The sequence below is a fragment of the Artemia sp. Qi Xiang Cuo genome, chromosome 7 (genome assembly GCF_049724085.1).
Source record: "Artemia sp. Qi Xiang Cuo chromosome 7, ASM4972408v1, whole genome shotgun sequence".
NCBI lineage: Eukaryota > Metazoa > Arthropoda > Branchiopoda > Anostraca > Artemiidae > Artemia > Artemia sp. Qi Xiang Cuo.
In genome coordinates this window covers 16,427,018-16,447,004 of record NC_142800.1, presented here as the reverse complement: position 1 = coordinate 16,447,004, position 19,987 = coordinate 16,427,018, and the positions used below count along the sequence as shown (strand labels likewise).

The following is a 19,987-nucleotide window of genomic DNA, read 5'->3' as shown; positions in this document are numbered from 1 at the left end:
GGGGGTTATATGGGAGGATCTTTCCATGAAGGAAGTTTTCGTGGGGAAGGGACATTGCTATGAAATGGCATCCATCAAAAGCACAAAATCGAGGTAATGGGTTTTCATCCCTACTTTACTTTTTTCATCCCTTTACTTTCGTGTTTTCGACCCATTAATCTTCAGCTGATACAAGTCGGAGTCATAGCCGTGCTGATACTAGTTATTCAAACGAAGTATACATAGCACTCGCTTTTTTTGGCTGGTGTAAGGTTAAGTTCAAGGACCAAGATTTTTCTGTAATATGTTCTGCTGACTAGCACTAATTTGAAGCCTAGCATGTTTATGTGGAAAAATTGTAAATCATTTGCTGACAGTGATCTTCAAACAAGTACTTCCTTGTTGAGTTGGATGTACAAGAGTGGGAATCTATTTCTGGGAGCCACTTGACATGACCTTTTAACAATTTTAATTGGTCTTCAGTAATCCCTGCCTTCTGGTCCTCGGAATACTTTTATTTCTCATACGTGGTTCACATTCAGAAATAGGTGACTTTTCTTTAAACATTCAGGAAAAACATTTCTACCAGGTTCATATCTGTGCAAGAAAGTTTTCTTGCCCACTTGTTTCTGAATACCGTAAACATTGGTGCTGCAAAGAATATTTTGTTTCTTCAAGAATCAGTCCCACTGTCCCTAAGAAAAAAAAATAATATTAACCTTTTATAAATATAAGATTATTTTTAAATATACTGTGATTGTAAAATCGAGTTCAAAGTTGAGATATTTAAACTGAGCAAATATTATTCCAGTCTGAGTTCCAGTATTTGTACTCTATGGGAAATCACTTGTTTCAGTTCTAACCACACCAGAATTTAATACGGAAGTGGCGGTGTCGTACAGTTGAATTCCCATCCACAGTAATTCACCTGTTTTAGGAAACAATGTTTGATGCAATTCAGTTTTAGGAGTCAGTTAATAAACATAAAAATGTTTAATCGAACAGTGTAAATTTATCACTCGGTAAATATCTACCTTATAGAATTAAAATATATTAATTATCGCATTTTTTTTTAGGATATTTTGCCGACTTGGCTAGCTATAGATCTTATTTTGATACGATATATATATATATATATATATATATATATATGTATATATATATATATATATATATATATATATATATATATATATATATATATATATATATATATATATATATATATATATATATATATATATATATATATATATATATATATATATATATATTGTGTATGTATAATTTAAAAAGATTAGACAAGAAATTCAAGTTTACCACCAGTGCCGCCATCACATAGCGCATCAAAATCAGAACAGCAGTTCCCATGATTTGGACATTGTGTGTTGCATTGGCATGGGAATTGAGAGTTGTATCCAATGTCACAACGGTCAACGCAACTCAAGCAAACCTGTTCGTAGTCTGAACAACAGTCTCCATAGTTCATGCAAGGTTTGTTACACTGACATGGTGCAGAAGAGTCAGTTCCAATTGTGTCGCATCTTCCAGCACAGCTTTGGGCATCTGAAGAAAAGGTGAAGATTTATAAATGAGTAGAATGCTCACTTATACTTTACCAAGGCCCCCGTACCAAACAGGTTTTTTCTGGTAGTCCTATTCTACAGGTCATCACACTCTTACAAGGAATATACATGTTTTTTTTATTATGACATCGATTTTTTGTGTGTCAGTTGATTGGCGGTTTTGTCCAATATAATAACTTGATTAATCGGTTTTCTAAAAAAAAAAAAAAAAAAAACACTTATACAACGCCCCCGAAAAAAAAGGTCTATAGGTATTTAAACTCTGGGAATGACGCAATTAATTAAACATGTATTATAAAAACAGCGTGTCTTGTTTGGAGTTTTAACGGACAAGTTTTTTTTATAACTTGATAGGTGATTTGAATAAAAGGAATTCAAATATTTTGTCTAGCAGGAGATAACTTAATTTACTTAGACAATGAACGAGAGAAAAAAAGGGGTAATTAGCGATTGGATATTTTAACAAGAAATGACTGAAAAGTGTTTTGGAGGAGATGGAATGAATGTGCATTGTATAATGCACAAGTGATGATTTGCACAGTGTTGTCAATTTTAAATAGTTTAGAAATAAAAAATTAACAAGAAATGGCTGAAAAGTGTTTTGAGGGATTTGAGTTGCACGAGGGTTGACTTGCACGAGGGCTCAGTTACATACGGATTCAGTTACACGGGGATTAGTTAAATGGGGTCAAGTTGCATGGGGGGTTCAGTAGCACGAGGGGTTCAGTTGCATGGAGGAGTTCAGAAGCTTGGGATTCAGTTACATGGGGTCGGGGGTCGTTATAATACACAAGTTATAGTTGAAGAGTGTTGTGAGTTTTTTATTACTATTGTGATGATGAGAACAGTGTTTTCAATTTTAAATATATTAGATATAAAAATTTAACTAGAAATTGCTGAAAAGTGTGTTGAGGGAGGTGAGGTTCACGAGGGTGGTCGTGCACGAGGTATCAGTTTCATACGGATTCAGTTACTAGGGGAGTAGTTCACTGGGGTCAAGTTGCATGGGGGATTCAGTAGCACGAGGAGTTCAGTTGCATGGAGGAGTTCAGAAGCTTGGGATTCAGTTACATGGGGTCGGTGGTCGTTATAATACACAAGTTCTATTTGAACAGTGTTGTGAGATCCCCTACCACACCTCCAAAGGACTCCGATCCCTCCCATCCCAACCCGTGTATTAGCGAAGTTACTCTGTGGTCGGTATAATACACAAGCGTTAGTTTCCGTGAGTTGGGGGCTTGAGTTGCACAAGAGTTCAGTTACATACAGATTCAGTTACACGGGGGGGGGGGGTTTAGTTAAATTTTCGTCTGAAAAATAGGAGTTCACACTTAAAAAATTTCTATTAAGAGATATTTTTATGGAAATGGTTCATTTTTGAACCAAAACTATGCTTTTCTGACTGAAGATACACATTTGAATCAGAAAAGGTGAAAATGTACACATCTAAAACAGAAAAGTGTGTTTTGACTATATTTTCTATAATTTAGTCTGAAAAATAGGAGTTCACACTTAAAAAGTTCTATTAAGAGCTATTTTTATGGAAATGGTTCATTTTTGAACCGAAACTATGCTTTTCTGACTGAAGATATACATTATTATCAGAAAAATTGTTTAAAAATACGCTAAAAGGTGATTCCCGTGAAGCTATTGTAGTTTTCTATAAAAAATGAATGATTTTCAAAATCAAAGAAAATGGCCCCATCTTTAACAAATATAGCCTCAAATAGTTAAAAATGCGCATAAATTCTTGATTTTCAATCTAACTTAACTTGTAGGAATAGGACATCATTCAAACAAGTAAATCAGCTTTATTTAAAGTATATTAATTGCACAAAAAAGACTATTATTTTTCATTGTTTTTCCCTCCAGGTGCTAATGTCTCCATCTCGCTGTCAGTTGCATAGAGGGGTGAGTTGCACGAGGATTCAGTTAAAGTGGATACAGTTGCACGAGGGGTTTCGGTTATACACGGGTTCAGTTACAAGGGGGGTTCAGTTGCACGGGGGGTATCCCTTTTTTCGTAAATCGGGCCCCTGTTTTCAAAATCCTTTTTTCTTCTGAGGCTTGGAGCATTTGGTGGCTAGATATTAAACGTAATGAAATTTAGCACGGAGGTTCAGTTGTACAGGGTTTCAGTTATACAGGGGTTCAGTTACATGGGGGTTCTTTGTTTTAAATAAGTAGTTTTTGTATCTTTTAAAAGAACTTTACGGGGATTGAGAGACTCAGATGCCTAATTCCGTGTGATTTTTCTTTACGAAGGTTAAGAATGTGCCTCACGGGTAATTAAAGAATGAGATGCTTACATCAACAATACAAAGAATAAGCTCAGATACTTAATAGATTTGACGCTTACAAGGGACATTGCTAGAAAGTATTCAATAGCTTAATTGAAAAGTAACGATATAATGACATTGTGACTTGACCTAGCTTTACCTCGCCGATGTGGTCTGTATAATACATAAGTAACGTTTAAAAAATATTGTAAATTTAAAAAGAACTGGCTTAAAAGTGTTATGAGGGGGGGGGGGTACAGTGAGGGGTGAGGGGCACGAGGGTACAGTGAAAGGGGCGACAGGGGCATGGAGGGGTTGGGTTATACCCGGGTGCAGGTACAAGGAGGGTTCAGGGGCACGGGGGGGTATCCCTAATTTCATAAATCGGTCTCCCTGTTTTCAAAATCCCTTTTTCTTCTGAGGGTTGGAGCCTTTTGTGGCGAGATATTAAACTTACTGAAATTTAGCGCGGAGGTTCAGTTGTACAGGGTGTCAGTTATACAGGGGGTCAGTTACATGGGGGGGGGTTCTTTGTGTTAAATAAGTAGTTTTTGTATCTTTTAAAAGAACTTTACGGGGATTGAGAGACTCAGTTGCCTAATTCCGTGTGATTTTTCTTTACTTGATGGTCATTAAAAAAAGAAATTTTTGTGTTAAATAAGTATTTTTTGTATATTTTAAAAGATCTTTACGGGGATTGAGAGACTCAGTTGCCTAAGTCCGTGTTATTTTTCTGTAATGGATGGACATAAATTTATATATGAGAGTTTTTAAGTTGTATATTGTTTAACTTTTTTATTTGCTTTTATGGTATTTTGTTAGTGTGTGTAATATTTCCGTGTTATTTTTAGTTACTTTATGGTCATTAAAAAAGAAATTTTTGTGTCATATAATCAGTTTTTGTATCTTTTTAAATGAACTGTACAGTGGTAGAGAGTGTCTTATGGATAATTCCGGGTGATTTTTCCTTACTGGACAGTCATTAAAAGCTAATCTTCTATGTTAATTCATTAGTTTTGCATCTTTTAAAAGTGAAATATGGTGATGGAGATACTCACTTTGACACATACTGGTGATATTTCTTTACTTGTGGGTCGAAAAAAACGAAAATTTTGTGTTAAATAAGTAGTTTTTCTATCTTTTAAAAGAGCTTTACGGGGATTGAGAGACTCAGTTGCCTAATTCCGTGTGATTTTTCTTTACAGACGTTTTCAGGGGGGATTTTTTCTGGTAAGTGGGTGGTGGGGGGGGGTTATATGGGAGGATCTTTCCATGAAGGAAGTTTTCGTGGGGAAGGGACATTGCTATGAAGGGGGCACCGGATTTCCCATCATTATTAAAGAAAAAGATCAGAAACTAAATAAAATAAAAACAAGTTTTTCAACTGAAAGTAAGGAGCAACATCAAAACTTAAAACGAACAGAAGATATTACGTATATGATTGGGTTCACCTCCTAGTCAATACCTCACTCGTTAAGCCAAAGATTTTTTAGTACTTTCATAACAGCTATTTATTCTAATTAACGGCCTTTGTGATTAAGGGTTCATTTTTAGAGAATTGGAACAAAATTCGAACTTTACCTTAAAGAGCAAGGTATTGAGTAGGAGGTGAACCCCCTAATATACGTATTAAAAATATACGAATATAGAAGTGCTTTACGTAAGTGAATTTGTAAGTTACGTATATTTATTACTAATAAAAACTTTCGCAAATAAGATTAAACAAGATTTAAGAAATCCATTTATCCAAACAAAAGTAAAATTAATATGCAATTTTTTTTTGAATTATTCATGTAAGGTGAGCCAAAATCAAAACCTGCATTAATTAAAAAACGTTCAAAAATTAAATAAAAAAAAAAGTTTTTTTTTTAACTGAAAGTAAGGAACGACGTTAAAACTTAAAACGAACAGAAATTATTCCGTATATGAAAGGGGCTGTCCCCTCCTCAACGCCTCGCTCTTTACGCTAAAGTTTGATTTTTTCACAGCTCTATTTTTTTAAACATTAAAAAACTTTAGCGTAAAGAGCGAGGCGTTGAGGCCCTTTCATATACGGTATCATTTTTGTTCGTTTTAAGCTTTAACGTCGTTCCTTACTTTCAGTTAAAAAAACATATTTTTTTTTATTTAATAGCACTATAAAGCGAGATTGAACCACAATTTTCTAGGTAAAACAGGGTTTTATTTTAATTGGAATGAAGGTAGAGGACCAATGGATATGCATGCAAATTTGGAGGATGAGATTAATATCGTGCTAGAAAATCAAATGATCTAAAAATGGAGTGAGGAGCCAAATAAATCTTAAAAATTAAAATTTTATTACAATGCTAAGGTAGTTTAAGGGCAGAAGTTCTACCTTAAGCTCAATTTACCAGCTAGACATCTTACTTTGCGGATGCAGCTCAGGGCTAATTGCCTGCCAATTAGCGGAAGATTTAAAAGATTCTCAAAACGAAAATGTTGCAAAGAAGACAGGTATACTAATCCGCTTTTTGAAGATAGTGAGAATGAATTGGCCCATTCCTTGAGCCTGTGCCAGGGAAGGAAAAGAGAAGGAATATTCGAAAAAAATTAGTTGATACTTCCAGATATCTTATATAGTGCGTCGTTACATGTTATTTATAGAACGGTGAAGCATCTGAAAATTATGTTTGTTAAAATAAAATCCTAGTTAATCAAGTCAATCATTTAAGTGTCAAGAAATCATTTGAGAAATCAAGTTTCATTTAAGTATTTTCATTGTGATAAGAATTAGGGAGAGAAGATATCGCTTATGTACATTTGTATTAACTATGTTTTTTTGTGTACATGGCCGTATTTTTGGTTTTAAAATGCACTTTATCTTTTTTTATTAGTAAAATTTAAGCGAAAACTATACCAAAGTCAAGATTGGGAATTGACTTGCTGAGTCAGAAAAGTTCCAAAAAATGCACTGTTACTTCTGCTATAAAAAAGTACACTAATATTAGAGGTAAAATTTAAACAGTTGACACAGAAATTATTCAGGCCAGACATGTAGACTAGTGAAAACCTTTGGATTTCCGCCCCCTGACATTTTAATTTTCCTGATTTTTTTTATATTTTTTTATTAGATCTTATATTTTTCACAGAATTTACCTATTATTGGTTTTCTATCAAATACATATTCCACGAAAATTCCACTCTCCTCTGTCGGAAAGCTTCCTGCATTTGTATCTGAACAAGCATGTATACAAATAGTTTTTTTACCAATTTCTTTTCATTTTTCTTCTAATTTGTGGCCTCTCCTTTCCAAATATCAGAGCCCTCTAAATAAATTCCTCCTTACTAGTCCCATTAAGTTTTATTGTCATATTGTCACTTCAATTATAGCCTGCGCATTCTTGTGAAATCACTAGAATGGTAGAAAATAGGCAAAAAAATTCTTAATTGAAAATAATTTGAAACGATATTATATTTAATATTTTGAAACAATATATTTTGCAGCAGTATAGCTTCATCTTTTGAAACGATATTGATAGATTTTCATATGTATATCTATAGTAAAGACCAGGCCATTTTCTTACAGTTCGCGCCCCTCCCCTTACCAATGTTCTAGAGCCCTCCCAAATAAACTTGTTCTTGCATATTTTTTTCAGTTTTATTAGTTAATAAGAATGCTGTAAGTTTTTAGCCAATGTAATATATTTTTGAACTGAACTAACATTATGAAGAAGGCGGAAACTTGGCGGTCCAATCGACGCTTTAAGATTTTCGAACAATATTAGTAGGACTTAAGCATAAATTCATGCACAAACTCATTATGTTTTTCTTCTAATTTGTGCCCATTTCCTTGACAAAGTCCTCCAAGTCCTCCAAAATAAAATTTTGCTTCTATACTTTTTCTAAGTTCTATTAAACATAAAGTGTCATTATTCTTTTTTTAGCTTGTGTAATAGAAATTGAATCGAAATAACAGCAGGAAATCGGTTAACAGTGACAATTAAACCAATGCTTTATAATTTTGAAACAATAGTAATAGGCTCTTAAATCTGAATTTATAGTTCCAGCGTTAGGGATCATAAATTGCCTCATTACGGAGGTAAAAAATCGTGATCAATAGACAATAAAAATCAAGCGATTCATATTTTAGATTTTACACTATCAAAAGATAGACTTTTCTATTAATCTATAGTACGTATATAGACTGTCCTTTTTTCTTAGCTTGATTTATTTATGTTGATCTTCTGATCAATATTTTTATATTTATATGGATCTATTTTAAGAACTCTTTTGTCCCTTTACAATAATAAGCACCCACCAAGTATTTAGCCCAAGCCCCCTTCGTAAAAAAATCAGCCTTAAGTCTTAAGCAGGCTGAGATCAATATACCTTTGAATTTTGACATAGCTTGTTGTATTACCATAAACATCATGAATCTCGTTCAAATAATAGTCACAACATCGTATGTAAAGAAGATGAAAGGGTGGCACTAAAAAAGTTTTCTTTGGCGATATAACAGTTTTAAGAGCGTAACTATACATCGTAAGGGCAATTAAATTTTAAACTCAATACTTTTAAATATTTTTAACATTAAAGCAACCCAGTTTATTAGCACAATGAACGAAATAGAATTTTTGACCTTAGAACTTTTGACCGTTTATAAACATCAGTATAATTAAAAAAAAAAAAATACTCATTCCTTTGTAAAATATATAATTGCAAAGTCCATTTATCTTGATCTTTTAAAGGTGGTTCCGTAACTGACACAGAGCTCAGGGATCTTTCCGAACAGCTATTTGTCTTGGATGAAGCTAATTCTGCTGCATCTGCTGTTCTTAACTTGCAAGGATCTACATCTCAAGGGAGCTATACTGATAGAGCGCCTGAACCGTAAGTATTGCTTTTGATAGAGTTGTATATTCTTCCTGTCCATATTTGCGCTATTATTTCTGCTTTTGTATGATACTTTATTGCTAACTAGCAAGGAACTTTTGATAGAAGAATATTTGCTAGATTGAAAGTAGCATATGTAGGATTCAAAACCCACATTAACTCCGCTTTACTGCACCTTCTAGTTTGGCCAGTTTCACGGGAAAGGCCTTTTTTAAGAGTGGGCCCAACCCACTTTTCATAACCACGGCCTCCACTGTCCACTATCCTAGTGTCGGATTGAAGGCTTTCGTTCTAATCTTCCAAATTCATCCACCTATCCTCCATACCTACTAAAAAATGTCACTTAAATAAGCAAGGCGCCCTATCTGATCGATCTTCTCATTATCTAACATCAAATTTTATTGCTGAGATTTTCCTAATTTAAGTGACTTAGTGTTCTTAACATACACTATTTTTTCAGTCACCTTTTCATAGGATTAAATAAAAAACACAAGTTTTTTTAATTGAAAGTAAGGAGCGACTTTAAAACTTAAAACGAACAGAAATTAATCCGTATATGAAAGGAGCTGTCCCCTCCTCAACGCCTCGCTCTTTACGCTAAAGTTTTTTATTGTTTTAAAAAATAAAGCTGTGTGACAGATTCAAACTTTAGCGTAAAGAGTGAGGTATTGAGGAAGAGACAGCCCCTTTCATATACGGAATAATTTCTGTTCGTTTTAAGTTTTAATCTCGCTCCTTACTTTCAGTTAAAAAAACTTGTTTTTCTTATTTAATTTCTGAACGTTTTTTAATTAGTGCAGCTTTGATTTTGGCTCACCGTAAATGAATAATTAAAACAAAATTGGCATATTAATTTTACTTTTTTGGCTATATGGCTTTCTCGAAATTTTGTTCTGACGTAACTTACGAATTAACTTACTTAACGAACTGTTATATTTGTATGTTGTATTACGTATACTAGGGAGTTTTCCCCCTATTCGATACCTTGCTCTTTATGCTAAAGTTCGAGTTTTGTTCGAATAGCAAGCGCCTGAATCACAAAGGCTGGTTAATTAGAATAGATAACTTTTTTGAAAGTACTAAAAAAAACTTCAGCGAAATGGGCAAGGTATTGACTAGGAGGTGACCCACCTCGTATGCGTAAAAATTTCTGTTTGTTTTAAGTTTTAATGTTGCCCTTCACTTTCAGTTAAAATAACTAGTTTTTTTATTTAATTTCTGATCGTTTCTAAATAATAATGGGAAATCCGGTGCCACCTTCATAGAAATGTCCCTTCCCCCAAGGAAACATCCTCCATGGAAGGATCCTCCCTCGTAACCCCCTTCTCCGACACCACCCTGTCAGAAAAAAATCCCTCCTGAAACGTCTTTATACTTCCTATTAACGATTAACCAATACTATATGTTAACAATGGGCAAAGTTCATAACTTCCAGCCCTTCCCTTGGGAACTGTGGGGGATTAAGTCATCCTCAAAGACATATTTATTAGATTTTCGACTATTTTTCAGTTGAAAACTCGTTTTTTTATATAATTTCTGATCGTTTTTCATAAATAATGCAGGGAAATCCGGCGCCCCCTTCACAGCAATGTCCCTTCCCCCATGAAAACTTCCTCCGTGGTAAAATCTTCCCACTTAAACCCCGACCCCCCCCCCCCACTACCAGAAAAAATCCCCCCTGAAAACGTCTGTATACTTCCTATACATATCTGTGTACTGGGGGATTAAGTCATCCTCAAAGACATATTTATTAGATTTTCGACTATGCTGAACGAAATGGCTATCTATAAATTTTGATTGGGCTACTTTGGAAAAAAAAATGAGCTTTGGAGGGGGTCAAGTTGCCCTCCAATTTTTGTTCACTTAAAAAAGGCACTAGAACTTTTAATATCCGTTCAAATGAATGTTTTTCCAATTCTTTAAGAATGACCCTTTAATCACAAAGGCTGTTAATTAGAAAAAATAGCTCTTATGAAAGTACTAAAAAAAACTTTAGCTTAAAGAGCGAGGTATTAACTAGGGGGCGAACTCAATCATATACGTAATAGTTTCTGTTTGTTTTAAGTTTTGATGTCCAAAAGTTTGCAGTTGAAAAGTTTTTCAGTTGAAAACTTGTTTTTTTTATTTAATTTATGATCGTTTTTTTTTAAATAATACTGGGAAATCCGGCTCCCCCTTCACAGCAATATCCCTTCCCCATGAAAAATTCCTCCGTGGAAAGATCCTCCCACTTAACTCCAGACACTCCCCCCCCCCCACTACCAGAAAAAATCCCCCGTGAAAATGTCTGTATACTTCCCAATAAGCAATACTATATGTAAAGATTGGGTAAAGTTCATAACTTTCAGCCCTCCCCCCGGGGGCTTTTGGGGATTAAGTCATCCTCAAAGACATATTTATTAGATTTTCGACTATCCTGAACAAAATGCCTATCTCAAAATTTTGATTGGGCTACTTTGGGAAAAAAATGAGCGTGGGAGGGGGCCAAGTTGCCCTACAATTTTTTGGTCATATTTGAAATCAGCATAACAATCTGATTCTATTGATGTATCTATTGGTATCAAAATCCCGTTTTTTAGAGTTTCGATTACTATTGAGTCGGGTCGCTCCTTACTTACAGTTCGTTACCACGAACTGTTTGATAATTAATCCCCTTAAATTTTACCTAGCAGAGATTAAATACAACTTGGACACTTGAAGCTTCCACTTGTCTCCTGCAGAAGCGTCAATAGGATGGATGTATGGATTCCTTTTCAGCTAATTAATTTATTTTCTATTTAAGTTCTCCGTGCTACGTCATTAATTTTAAATTAATTGATAGCTAGAGTAAAATTTTTATAATTCTTCTGCCGTAATCGTGTTTGCAGCCGTAGTGACAACCTAGTAAAAAACGAAACTGTCAATAGTTAACAAAAATAGCCTGAAACCTCTAAAAATGGAATCAGATCGAAACAAAAATTACACCATTGTTATAGCCTTGGCTGAAAAACCTATACAAGAAATTTACAGGAAGGTATCTTTGACTTGATCAACAAGGAAAATCTCTTGGCTCGAACAACAAGGAAAACACTTTCTTTTGCATGGGAAGCACCTTTTATTCGTGTTTCCTTCTCTGCAGCTAGCGGGGCACTGCAACATCATAGAGAGCTATTAAAGGGCTCATTCAACGGAATTTGCTACATCTACATGCTTTTGTAATTAACAAAACACAATTTTAAAAAATAAATCAATATTTTGATAAAAATTCTATTCACATGGATGCAATTTGTCTTAATTCGAAATTATTATATATCTACCTCTAAGGTCTGGGAAGAATTATCCAAAAACTTTTTTTTCAGTCTTTTCACGTCTGTACCAGAAGATCTTCTGAACAGTGGAACCTACTCCATGTTCAGATCAACTTGGGATAACTATGTTTATGACGTAACCGTGCCAGAAGACGTTACAGAAGAAGAAAGAATTGAAGAAACAACCCTCATTGATGCCATTCTAGCCTCAGAGGTCGGGCAGACTGCTGCTAACTTCCTGATTAACAAAGGTACTGTTATTTTCCTTGAAGATTTCTGCTAAACTTTTGAGTATAGGGGCTTATTGAAAAAAAAAAAAAAAAACAAGGCTTGGCTCTGTTTTATTTTAATAATAAAACCAGCCAGTGAATCTTCCTTGAAAACCTTTTAGTTGTGCTAGTAATATAAGTACCGGGTCCAATATTGAAGTATGGATCTTCTATTAAAATTAGTAAACCCTGAGACTGCATGTCTCAAGCAAAACAGCGTATCTCCATAAACCGTAATAAGTTTAACTTTGTGTTTTAATAACTTCTGATCATCTCTGTGTGACCACAAATTGTTCTGAAAGGAAACAAAATCAGATTATCATTTTGAATACCTATGTTCGGGTGTTTCAGAACCTGTGTTTAACCATGCTATTCTGGTGCGTTCTAATTTGAAGAACCCGTTTCCAACACGCTTGTAGCCCTTAGGCCTAGATGAGAGCGATTTGAAGTTTCACTGGGATGAACACAAAGAACCTGAAAACAATTTTGCCGGACCAGCTTGAAATACCTTTCAAACATGATGCCTGAAACGGGACTCAGTAAACTCTTTTATAGCTTTGAGAGAGAGAAAATATAAAAAGTGACAACCACCATATACTTTTAATACATCCGTATAACCATATGTACCACAAAAATAAAACATAAGCAGTTAGAAGATTTCCATCTAGAATTTTTCTCAGAACTCATCTCACAACGACAAAAAAAAAAAAAAAAAAAAAAAAAAAAAAAATTACGGTAGCATCTATTAGTGCCATTGGTGAAGCGTAAGAGAGCCAATGGAGGAATTAACTACAGAGACTTTAAATTCTTAAATTATTTGTTTGAAAAAAAAATTGGATTGTCTAGCTTTTTTTAAATTGAGGGAATGCTGTGTCTACCTGAGTGTAATTCTTCTAAGCATTTTGGAACAGAATTTAAGATTCTAGGGTACGTTTGAAGTTGCAAAACAGAATGTGCAACCGCAATTGGTGTTTGCTGCTATTTTAGGGCGAAAAAGAACTATCTTGCTCCAAACAGTACCACCAAAATTTTACCGCACAAAAACTATGAGATCGCCGATTGGCTTAAAACTATTTATAAGTTGTTGTTGTTTTTTTTTTTTTTTTTTTTTTTTTGTTTTTTGCAGAGCCTTCCAGTATCAAAGGGTGTACCTTCACGAAGTGTCATATTTGTCCCTAAACTCACATACAGTACTTAAAAGATACTTCAGATATGTAAGAAAGGTAAAGAAAAAAAAGTTATTATTCGTAGTTTTCATCATTTTCCTCGATGTTAGATTCATGAAGGACGTCTTGAATGTTGCCGGCATGAAGTAGAAGTCTGTAAAAATTGTGATAGACTCTTGAGGCTACTAGAATCTGGGTAAGATCCATGAGATCTTTGAATTTTTCCTTAGAGAATGGTATCTGTGTCTTGTAGCTTCTAGGCAAGGCATCCATCAAAAGCACAAAATCGAGGTAATGGGTTTCTTCGAAGGAAAGCCCTACTTTTATACATCTTTTTTCATCCCTTTACTTTCGTGTTTTCGACCCATTAATCTTCAGCTGATACAAGTCGGAGTCATATCCGTGCTGATACTAGTTATTCAAACGAAGTATACATAGCACTCGCTTTTATTGGCTGGTGTAAGGTTAAGTTCAAGGACCAAGATTTTTCTGTAATATGTTCTGCTGACTAGCACTAATTTGAAGCCTAGCATGTTTATGTGGAAAAATTGTAAATCATTTGCTGACAGTGATCTTCAAACAAGTACTTCCTTGTTGAGTTGGATGTACAAGAGTGGGAATCTATTTCTGGGAGCCACTTGACATGACCTTTTAACAATTTTAATTGGTCTTCAGTAATCCCTGCCTTCTGGTCCTCGGAATACTTTTATTTCTCATACGTGGTTCACATTCAGAAATAGGTGACTTTTCTTTAAACATTCAGGACAAACATTTCTACCAGGTTCATATCTGTGCAAGAAAGTTTTCTTGCCCACTTGTTTCTGAATACCGTAAACATTGGTGCTGCAAAGAATATTTTGTTTCTTCAAGAATCAGTCCCACTGTCCCTAAGAAAAAAAAATAATATTAACCTTTTATAAATATAAGATTATTTTTAAATATACTATGATTGTAAAATCGAGTTCAAAGTTGAGACATTTAAACTGAGCAAATATTATTCCAGTCTGAGTTCCAGTATTTGTACTCTATGGGAAATCACTTGTTTCAGTTCTAACCACACCAGAATTTAATACGGAAGTGGCGGTGTCGTACAGTTGAATTCCCATCCACAATAATTCACCTGTTTTAGGAAACAATGTTTGATGCAATTCAGTTTTAGGAGTCAGTTAATAAACATAAAAATGTTTAATCGAACAGTGTAAATTTATCACTCGGTAAATATCTACCTTATAGAATTAAAATATATTAATTATCGCATTTTTTTTTAGGATATTTTGCCGACTTGGCTAGCTATAGATCTTATTTTGATACGATTTGGTTTGGGCTTTATACAAGAGGTGGCGGCCCTCTTGGATCAAGTGGTTTTGAGCACGTTCTCGTTGGTGAAATTAAGGATGGAATTTCTGGTTTCCACAACTGGGCACGATTCTGGGAAGAGGAAAGAATAGAAGAAATGAATTATCTGGGATATATTAAGACAGCAAATTTGAATGGGGTAAGTATCTGTCTTTATGTACCTAAAAAAAATTTGAAATTTTGATTTTTAGAAATGAGCATAAATTGATTTTAATAAAATACTTCCTAAGTATAATCTTTACAAATAACCATAATGAAGTTTATTTATAATTAAGTTTAGTTACGTAAGTATAAATTATAAATTCTGAGACTTCTTAGTGGCTTATCTTAAACTGGCTAATACCGATAATAAGGATTCTTTATTTCTGGGCAATAGCGTGAACAAGGTGAACAGCGCTAATAAAGATAGAAAGCGCTAAGAAAGTAGTATAACATTACTTAAAATTTATTATTCATCTTATTATTAAGCCTATGCCCAATTACAAATTCAAAAAGGCTATTGGATCAAAAAGAAAGGAAGGTAGAGTTATTATTCCTGAAGCTCAAAATAACGAACCTCAAAATAAGGGGAAGCTCAAAATAACGAACCTCAATATATCAAATTCTTTGATATATCGAAGTTTTTGAATCCTCCTTGAATTTCCCTGTCTCTACAATCCTAATTTTACCTTGAAATGAGGAAATAATTGTGCTAAAAACATCAATATACCAAAATTTGGTGGCTTTTACACTTGCCAAATCACATCTCCATGTTGAAATTTTGAATAAAAATCTCTGTACATCGACGAAATTTTTCAAAAGAATGTTTTTTTCTATTTAATTTCTGAACGTTTTTGAACTAATGCAGGTTTTGAAATTAGCTAACCGTATATGAATAATTAAAACAAAATTTGCATATTAGTTTTACTTTTTTTTTTGCTAAATGGCTTTCCCAAAATTTTAATTGTAGGAATTTGAGTACGAATGTCTTATAAAACTTTTAATTTTAGAACTAGAACTTCTAATTTTGTTTACGAACGTTTTTATTAGTAATAAATTTGTGTAACTTACGAATTTTCTCCCAATTCTTTAAGAACAGCTTCTGAAACACTATCTTCGTTTAATTGGAACAATGAGAAGTTTTTTTAATTATAATGCTGCATCAGCACTATAAGCCCATTCTTTTGATATATGTTTATTGACATAAAAATTCCGTTTTTTAAAGTTTCGATTACTATTGAGCCGTATCGCTTGTTTTTTTATTGTTTTTTTTTTTATTACGTATATGTTATTACGTATATAAGGGGGGTTCACCCCCTAGTCTATACCTCGCACTTTACGCTGAAAATTCAAATTTTGTTCGAATCACAAACCCTGAATCACAAAGCCCGTCAATTAGAATAGATAGCTCTTTTGAAAGTACTAAGAAAACTTTAGCGTAAAGAGCCAGGTATTGAATAGGGGGCAAAGCCCTTCATATACGTAATAATTTCTGTCGTTGTAAGTTTTAACGTTGGTCCTTACTTTCAGTTGAAAAAACTTGTTTTTCTTATTTAATTTCGGATCGTTTTTTAAATAATGCTGGGAAATCTGGCATCCCCTTCATAGAAATTTCCCTTCCCCCAAGAATACATCCTCCATAGAAAGTTCCTCCCGTGTAACCCCCTCCTCCAACCCCCCTCCCACCAGAAAAAATCCCTCTTTAAAACATCTGTATACTTCCCAATTACCAATACTATATGTAAACAATGGGCAAAGTTCATAACTTGCAGCCCTTCCCCCGCGAACTTTGAGGGGTTAAGTATCCTCAAATACATATTTATTAGGTTTTCGACTATAACGAACAAAATGGCTATCTCAAAATTTTGATTGGGTGACTTTGGGAAAAAAAATGAGCGTGGGAAGGGGCCAAGTTGCCCTTCAACTTTTTTGGTTTCTTAAAAAGGGCACTAGAACTTGTAATTTCCGTTCAAATGAGCTGTCTCAGGATATTCTAGGACTACTGGATCGATACGATCACCCCTGGAAAAAAAAATACACATACAAAAATACAAAAATACACATCTTCTGGCAAAACATGCAAAATTCCACATTTTTGCAGATAGGAGCTTGAAACCTCTACAATAGAGTTTTCTGTTACACTGAATCTGAGGGTTTGATTTTCATTAAGAATATATTAGTTTTAGGGGGTGTTTCCCTATTGACCTGGGTTACTCCTTACTTACAGATCGTTATCACGAACTGTTTGAAAGGTGGTACTACTCATGTCAGTTTTATTTATTTGATTGATTTGAATTCCTGTTTTCAGTACTTGGCTTACTAAATATTGAATTGCCACACTTTACGGTGTGTATTTTGTGTATCAATTTAGGCCTACTACCAAATATAGAAATCCTCTGAATCTTTAAGGTCATTTGAAAAAAGTACACTAATAGGTGTTAGATATTGTGTTATATTATATATATATGTTATATATATGTTATACAGTTTTTTTGGGTTGGGTGGGGGGAGAAGGTAGATATTTATGTTATTTTTCTCGTGGAGTGTATTTAAGAAGACTGTGCTGTATGGCTATTTTTTTGGCTTATAATAAATTTCTTATTATTAGTATTATTTTTATTATTATTATTACTATTATTATTATTATTATTATTATTATTATTATTATTATTATGTAAAGGATAAGACAAAAAACTGAACGTGGATACCAAACCAAACGCTAAAAATTAAGCGATCAAGTTTATTGTCCTCACTTAGGAGATCTTTTTAGAATTAAAGATTAATACTGGTAGAAATGAGTTTTAATTAATGACACATGGAAGTTCTTAGGTTAAATACTAAATTATTTTGCATATTAAGTTTCAAATTCTAATATACATTAGATATCTGCTAGTTTATCAAACCATTACAAAACCCTAACTAAAAACCATACATTGTGAGTCAAACTCAAAACTACGAGCACTTTCACATGTAGATCGGTATATTATAATCAGTATACTGATTATATATCCTTTTGCATATGTGATTATACATGAAGAACGCTCCTGGCTCTTCATGGGGAAGGTCAGGCTAAAAAATGTCGATATTTTTGCTCTATGATATTTTGGTTTATTCATGATCTGAGCTTGTGTTCACTGATGAGAATTTACGAGTGTGCAATTGCAATATATGCGAGTATTTTCTGCTTTTTTTTTATTCCAGTGATTTGACAAAGATTAGTCTTTTTTATTCTTCTGTTATATTAAGTTATTCAAGTATTGAAATGTTTTTTGTTTCCCTATTGTGGTTGATATTTCCTTTTCCTGTGAATTAATGAAGGAGGTCTGGTGTCGCATTTTCCTACGCATCTCTGAGTATAACCAATGGAATTTTCCACTACGGCTGTCGTAATTGAAAACGAGTTAGGTGATGATTTTTCTCGAAGTGATATTTATAACAATCCTCAAGACAGTTATGTGCTTGATCGATGGATCCAGTTTACTTTCCTATGTAGTATTTGGTTCGTAGATAATCTAAGGATTCTAATACTTTCCAAAATTGTTATACCTCTTTTGGTCAGATATGAAAATTGTTAGAATTTGGAGATTTTAATTGCAAAATAGCCTCTGTCTTAACTTTCAAACAAACATATTTTTAGTATTGAGAAAAACCCCAAAGTATTTTTTTTTCATCTTTTCTTGCTCTCGTGTAAGTTTTTGATGTACAACTTGCCCCTTTCCGTATTCCGTATTTCCGTATTACTGCAGTGGAATAAAAAGCTTAATCACTTTCTGAATCATCATCGAAAGAATAAAGCCATGGTTTTTGGTACCGGGTAGGGCCTCTATGGATCTGAAGTCTGGACAGTAACTTCCTAATTTTGGGGCTCAGGAATAAAGCAGTGTAGCAATGTAATGTAGATAACATGATAGTCCATCTGATGGGCATCCATAGGATCATCCCCTGCGAAAATCAGTTTTCTAAAAAAAACACAAGTCAATAATATGCATCGAAGAGTATAGGTAGCAAAAATTCGTTTATGTAATATCTTGGATCCCCTACCCCCCCCCCCTCCAAAGAGCCAGAAATGCAAAGCCATAAGATTTAAAACTTATGCGTGCTACAAATAATCCCTTATTGCTCTTACCGAGGACTAGTGCCAAAAAAGAATCTGCCCCCCCCTTCGGAACCCTTTAAAAAAAAACTATCAGAACTGAAATCCAATTTATTGGATTTCCAAGGGTGCTGGGATTACGAAGTTGTTATTCTGACTTTAGATGCCTCTGGGTCTCGAAATGAGAAAACTGTCACACTATTTTTAGATCCCAAAGAGCACTGGCCAGGGTACCAAATCCCCGATTTCAGTTTAAATCATAGAAGTAAGAGATCCACTCTTCTGTTTTTGGCCCAACACTATTCTAATTGAACTAAATTGTTTTCTAGAATACTTTGATTGAAATGTCAATGCAATGGCAAGGATACAATAAAGCCATCAGCTCAATTCTTGTCGGTACTAGTCCTGAATTAGAACTGTCTCTATACACCGTCTGTTTTGTCACAAGACCCAATTCAAGATGCCCAGTTGCTGCCAATGGCCAATTTTTCAGCGTACAGACCTATGATCTCAAACAGAACGGTGAAACCTATGTCGGCACTGCATATCCAACCTTTTAAAATATTCTATATTTATTTTTGATGTGAAAATGAAAGTCAAATAAAGACTTTGCACTTTTTATTGAACGTTATTTATGTATGCAATTCAAGATGTGTTTCTAAAGAGATGTCATAAGAGCATCAAAATGTAAGTTGTCAACATCATTGCGATAAGAATGGGATAACACATTCCATTTTGTTTATTTTTAGTTTTGCTTTACTGATAAAGACATATTTTGCCAAGAAGGTAATTTTATATTCTTAGGAAGGTGCAAAGGGTTTAGCCACTACGGCCAGTTTGAATTTGTTGAATGAGCCTTATCAACCTGTTGGTAGAGCAATGTGCAACCCGAACACGTCAGTCACATCGACTCCGAAAGGGTTGACTTCACTGCAAAGCACTAAGGAATGGGAAGTTTTACGGCTTCAAACAATCGAGCATAGAGCAGAAAAGAGAGGATTTTTCTGGAGAGTGTGCAATTATTCAGCCACAAAGAGGTTCTATTAACGAGTCCTGCAATTGAAAGTAGCAGGTGTTCGTGGGTTAACATTGGGAAATGAAGATTAAAACTTTTTTGGCTAGAACTCGAGAGTTCAAGA

At 34.1% G+C, this 19,987-nt stretch overlaps 1 protein-coding gene across 4 annotated transcripts in view; it reads left to right on the top strand.

Annotated features, from left to right (window-relative positions):
- The window catches only part of LOC148950007 (endoribonuclease Arlr-like), a 46,210-nt gene extending 26,741 nt beyond the window's left edge, over window positions 1-19,469 (top strand). For all 4 annotated transcript variants that reach the window (XM_089092065.1, XM_089092063.1, XM_089092064.1 and 1 more), the window contains 4 exons: window positions 8,554-8,695; window positions 12,037-12,236; window positions 14,689-14,915; window positions 19,178-19,469. In XM_089092065.1, the coding sequence (XP_088948191.1) occupies window positions 8,554-8,695; window positions 12,037-12,236; window positions 14,689-14,915; window positions 19,178-19,408 (800 nt within the window). In that variant the 3' untranslated portion in view covers window positions 19,409-19,469. The remainder of the gene's footprint in view (window positions 1-8,553; window positions 8,696-12,036; window positions 12,237-14,688; window positions 14,916-19,177) is intronic.
- The last annotated feature ends 518 nt before the right edge of the window (window positions 19,470-19,987 follow it).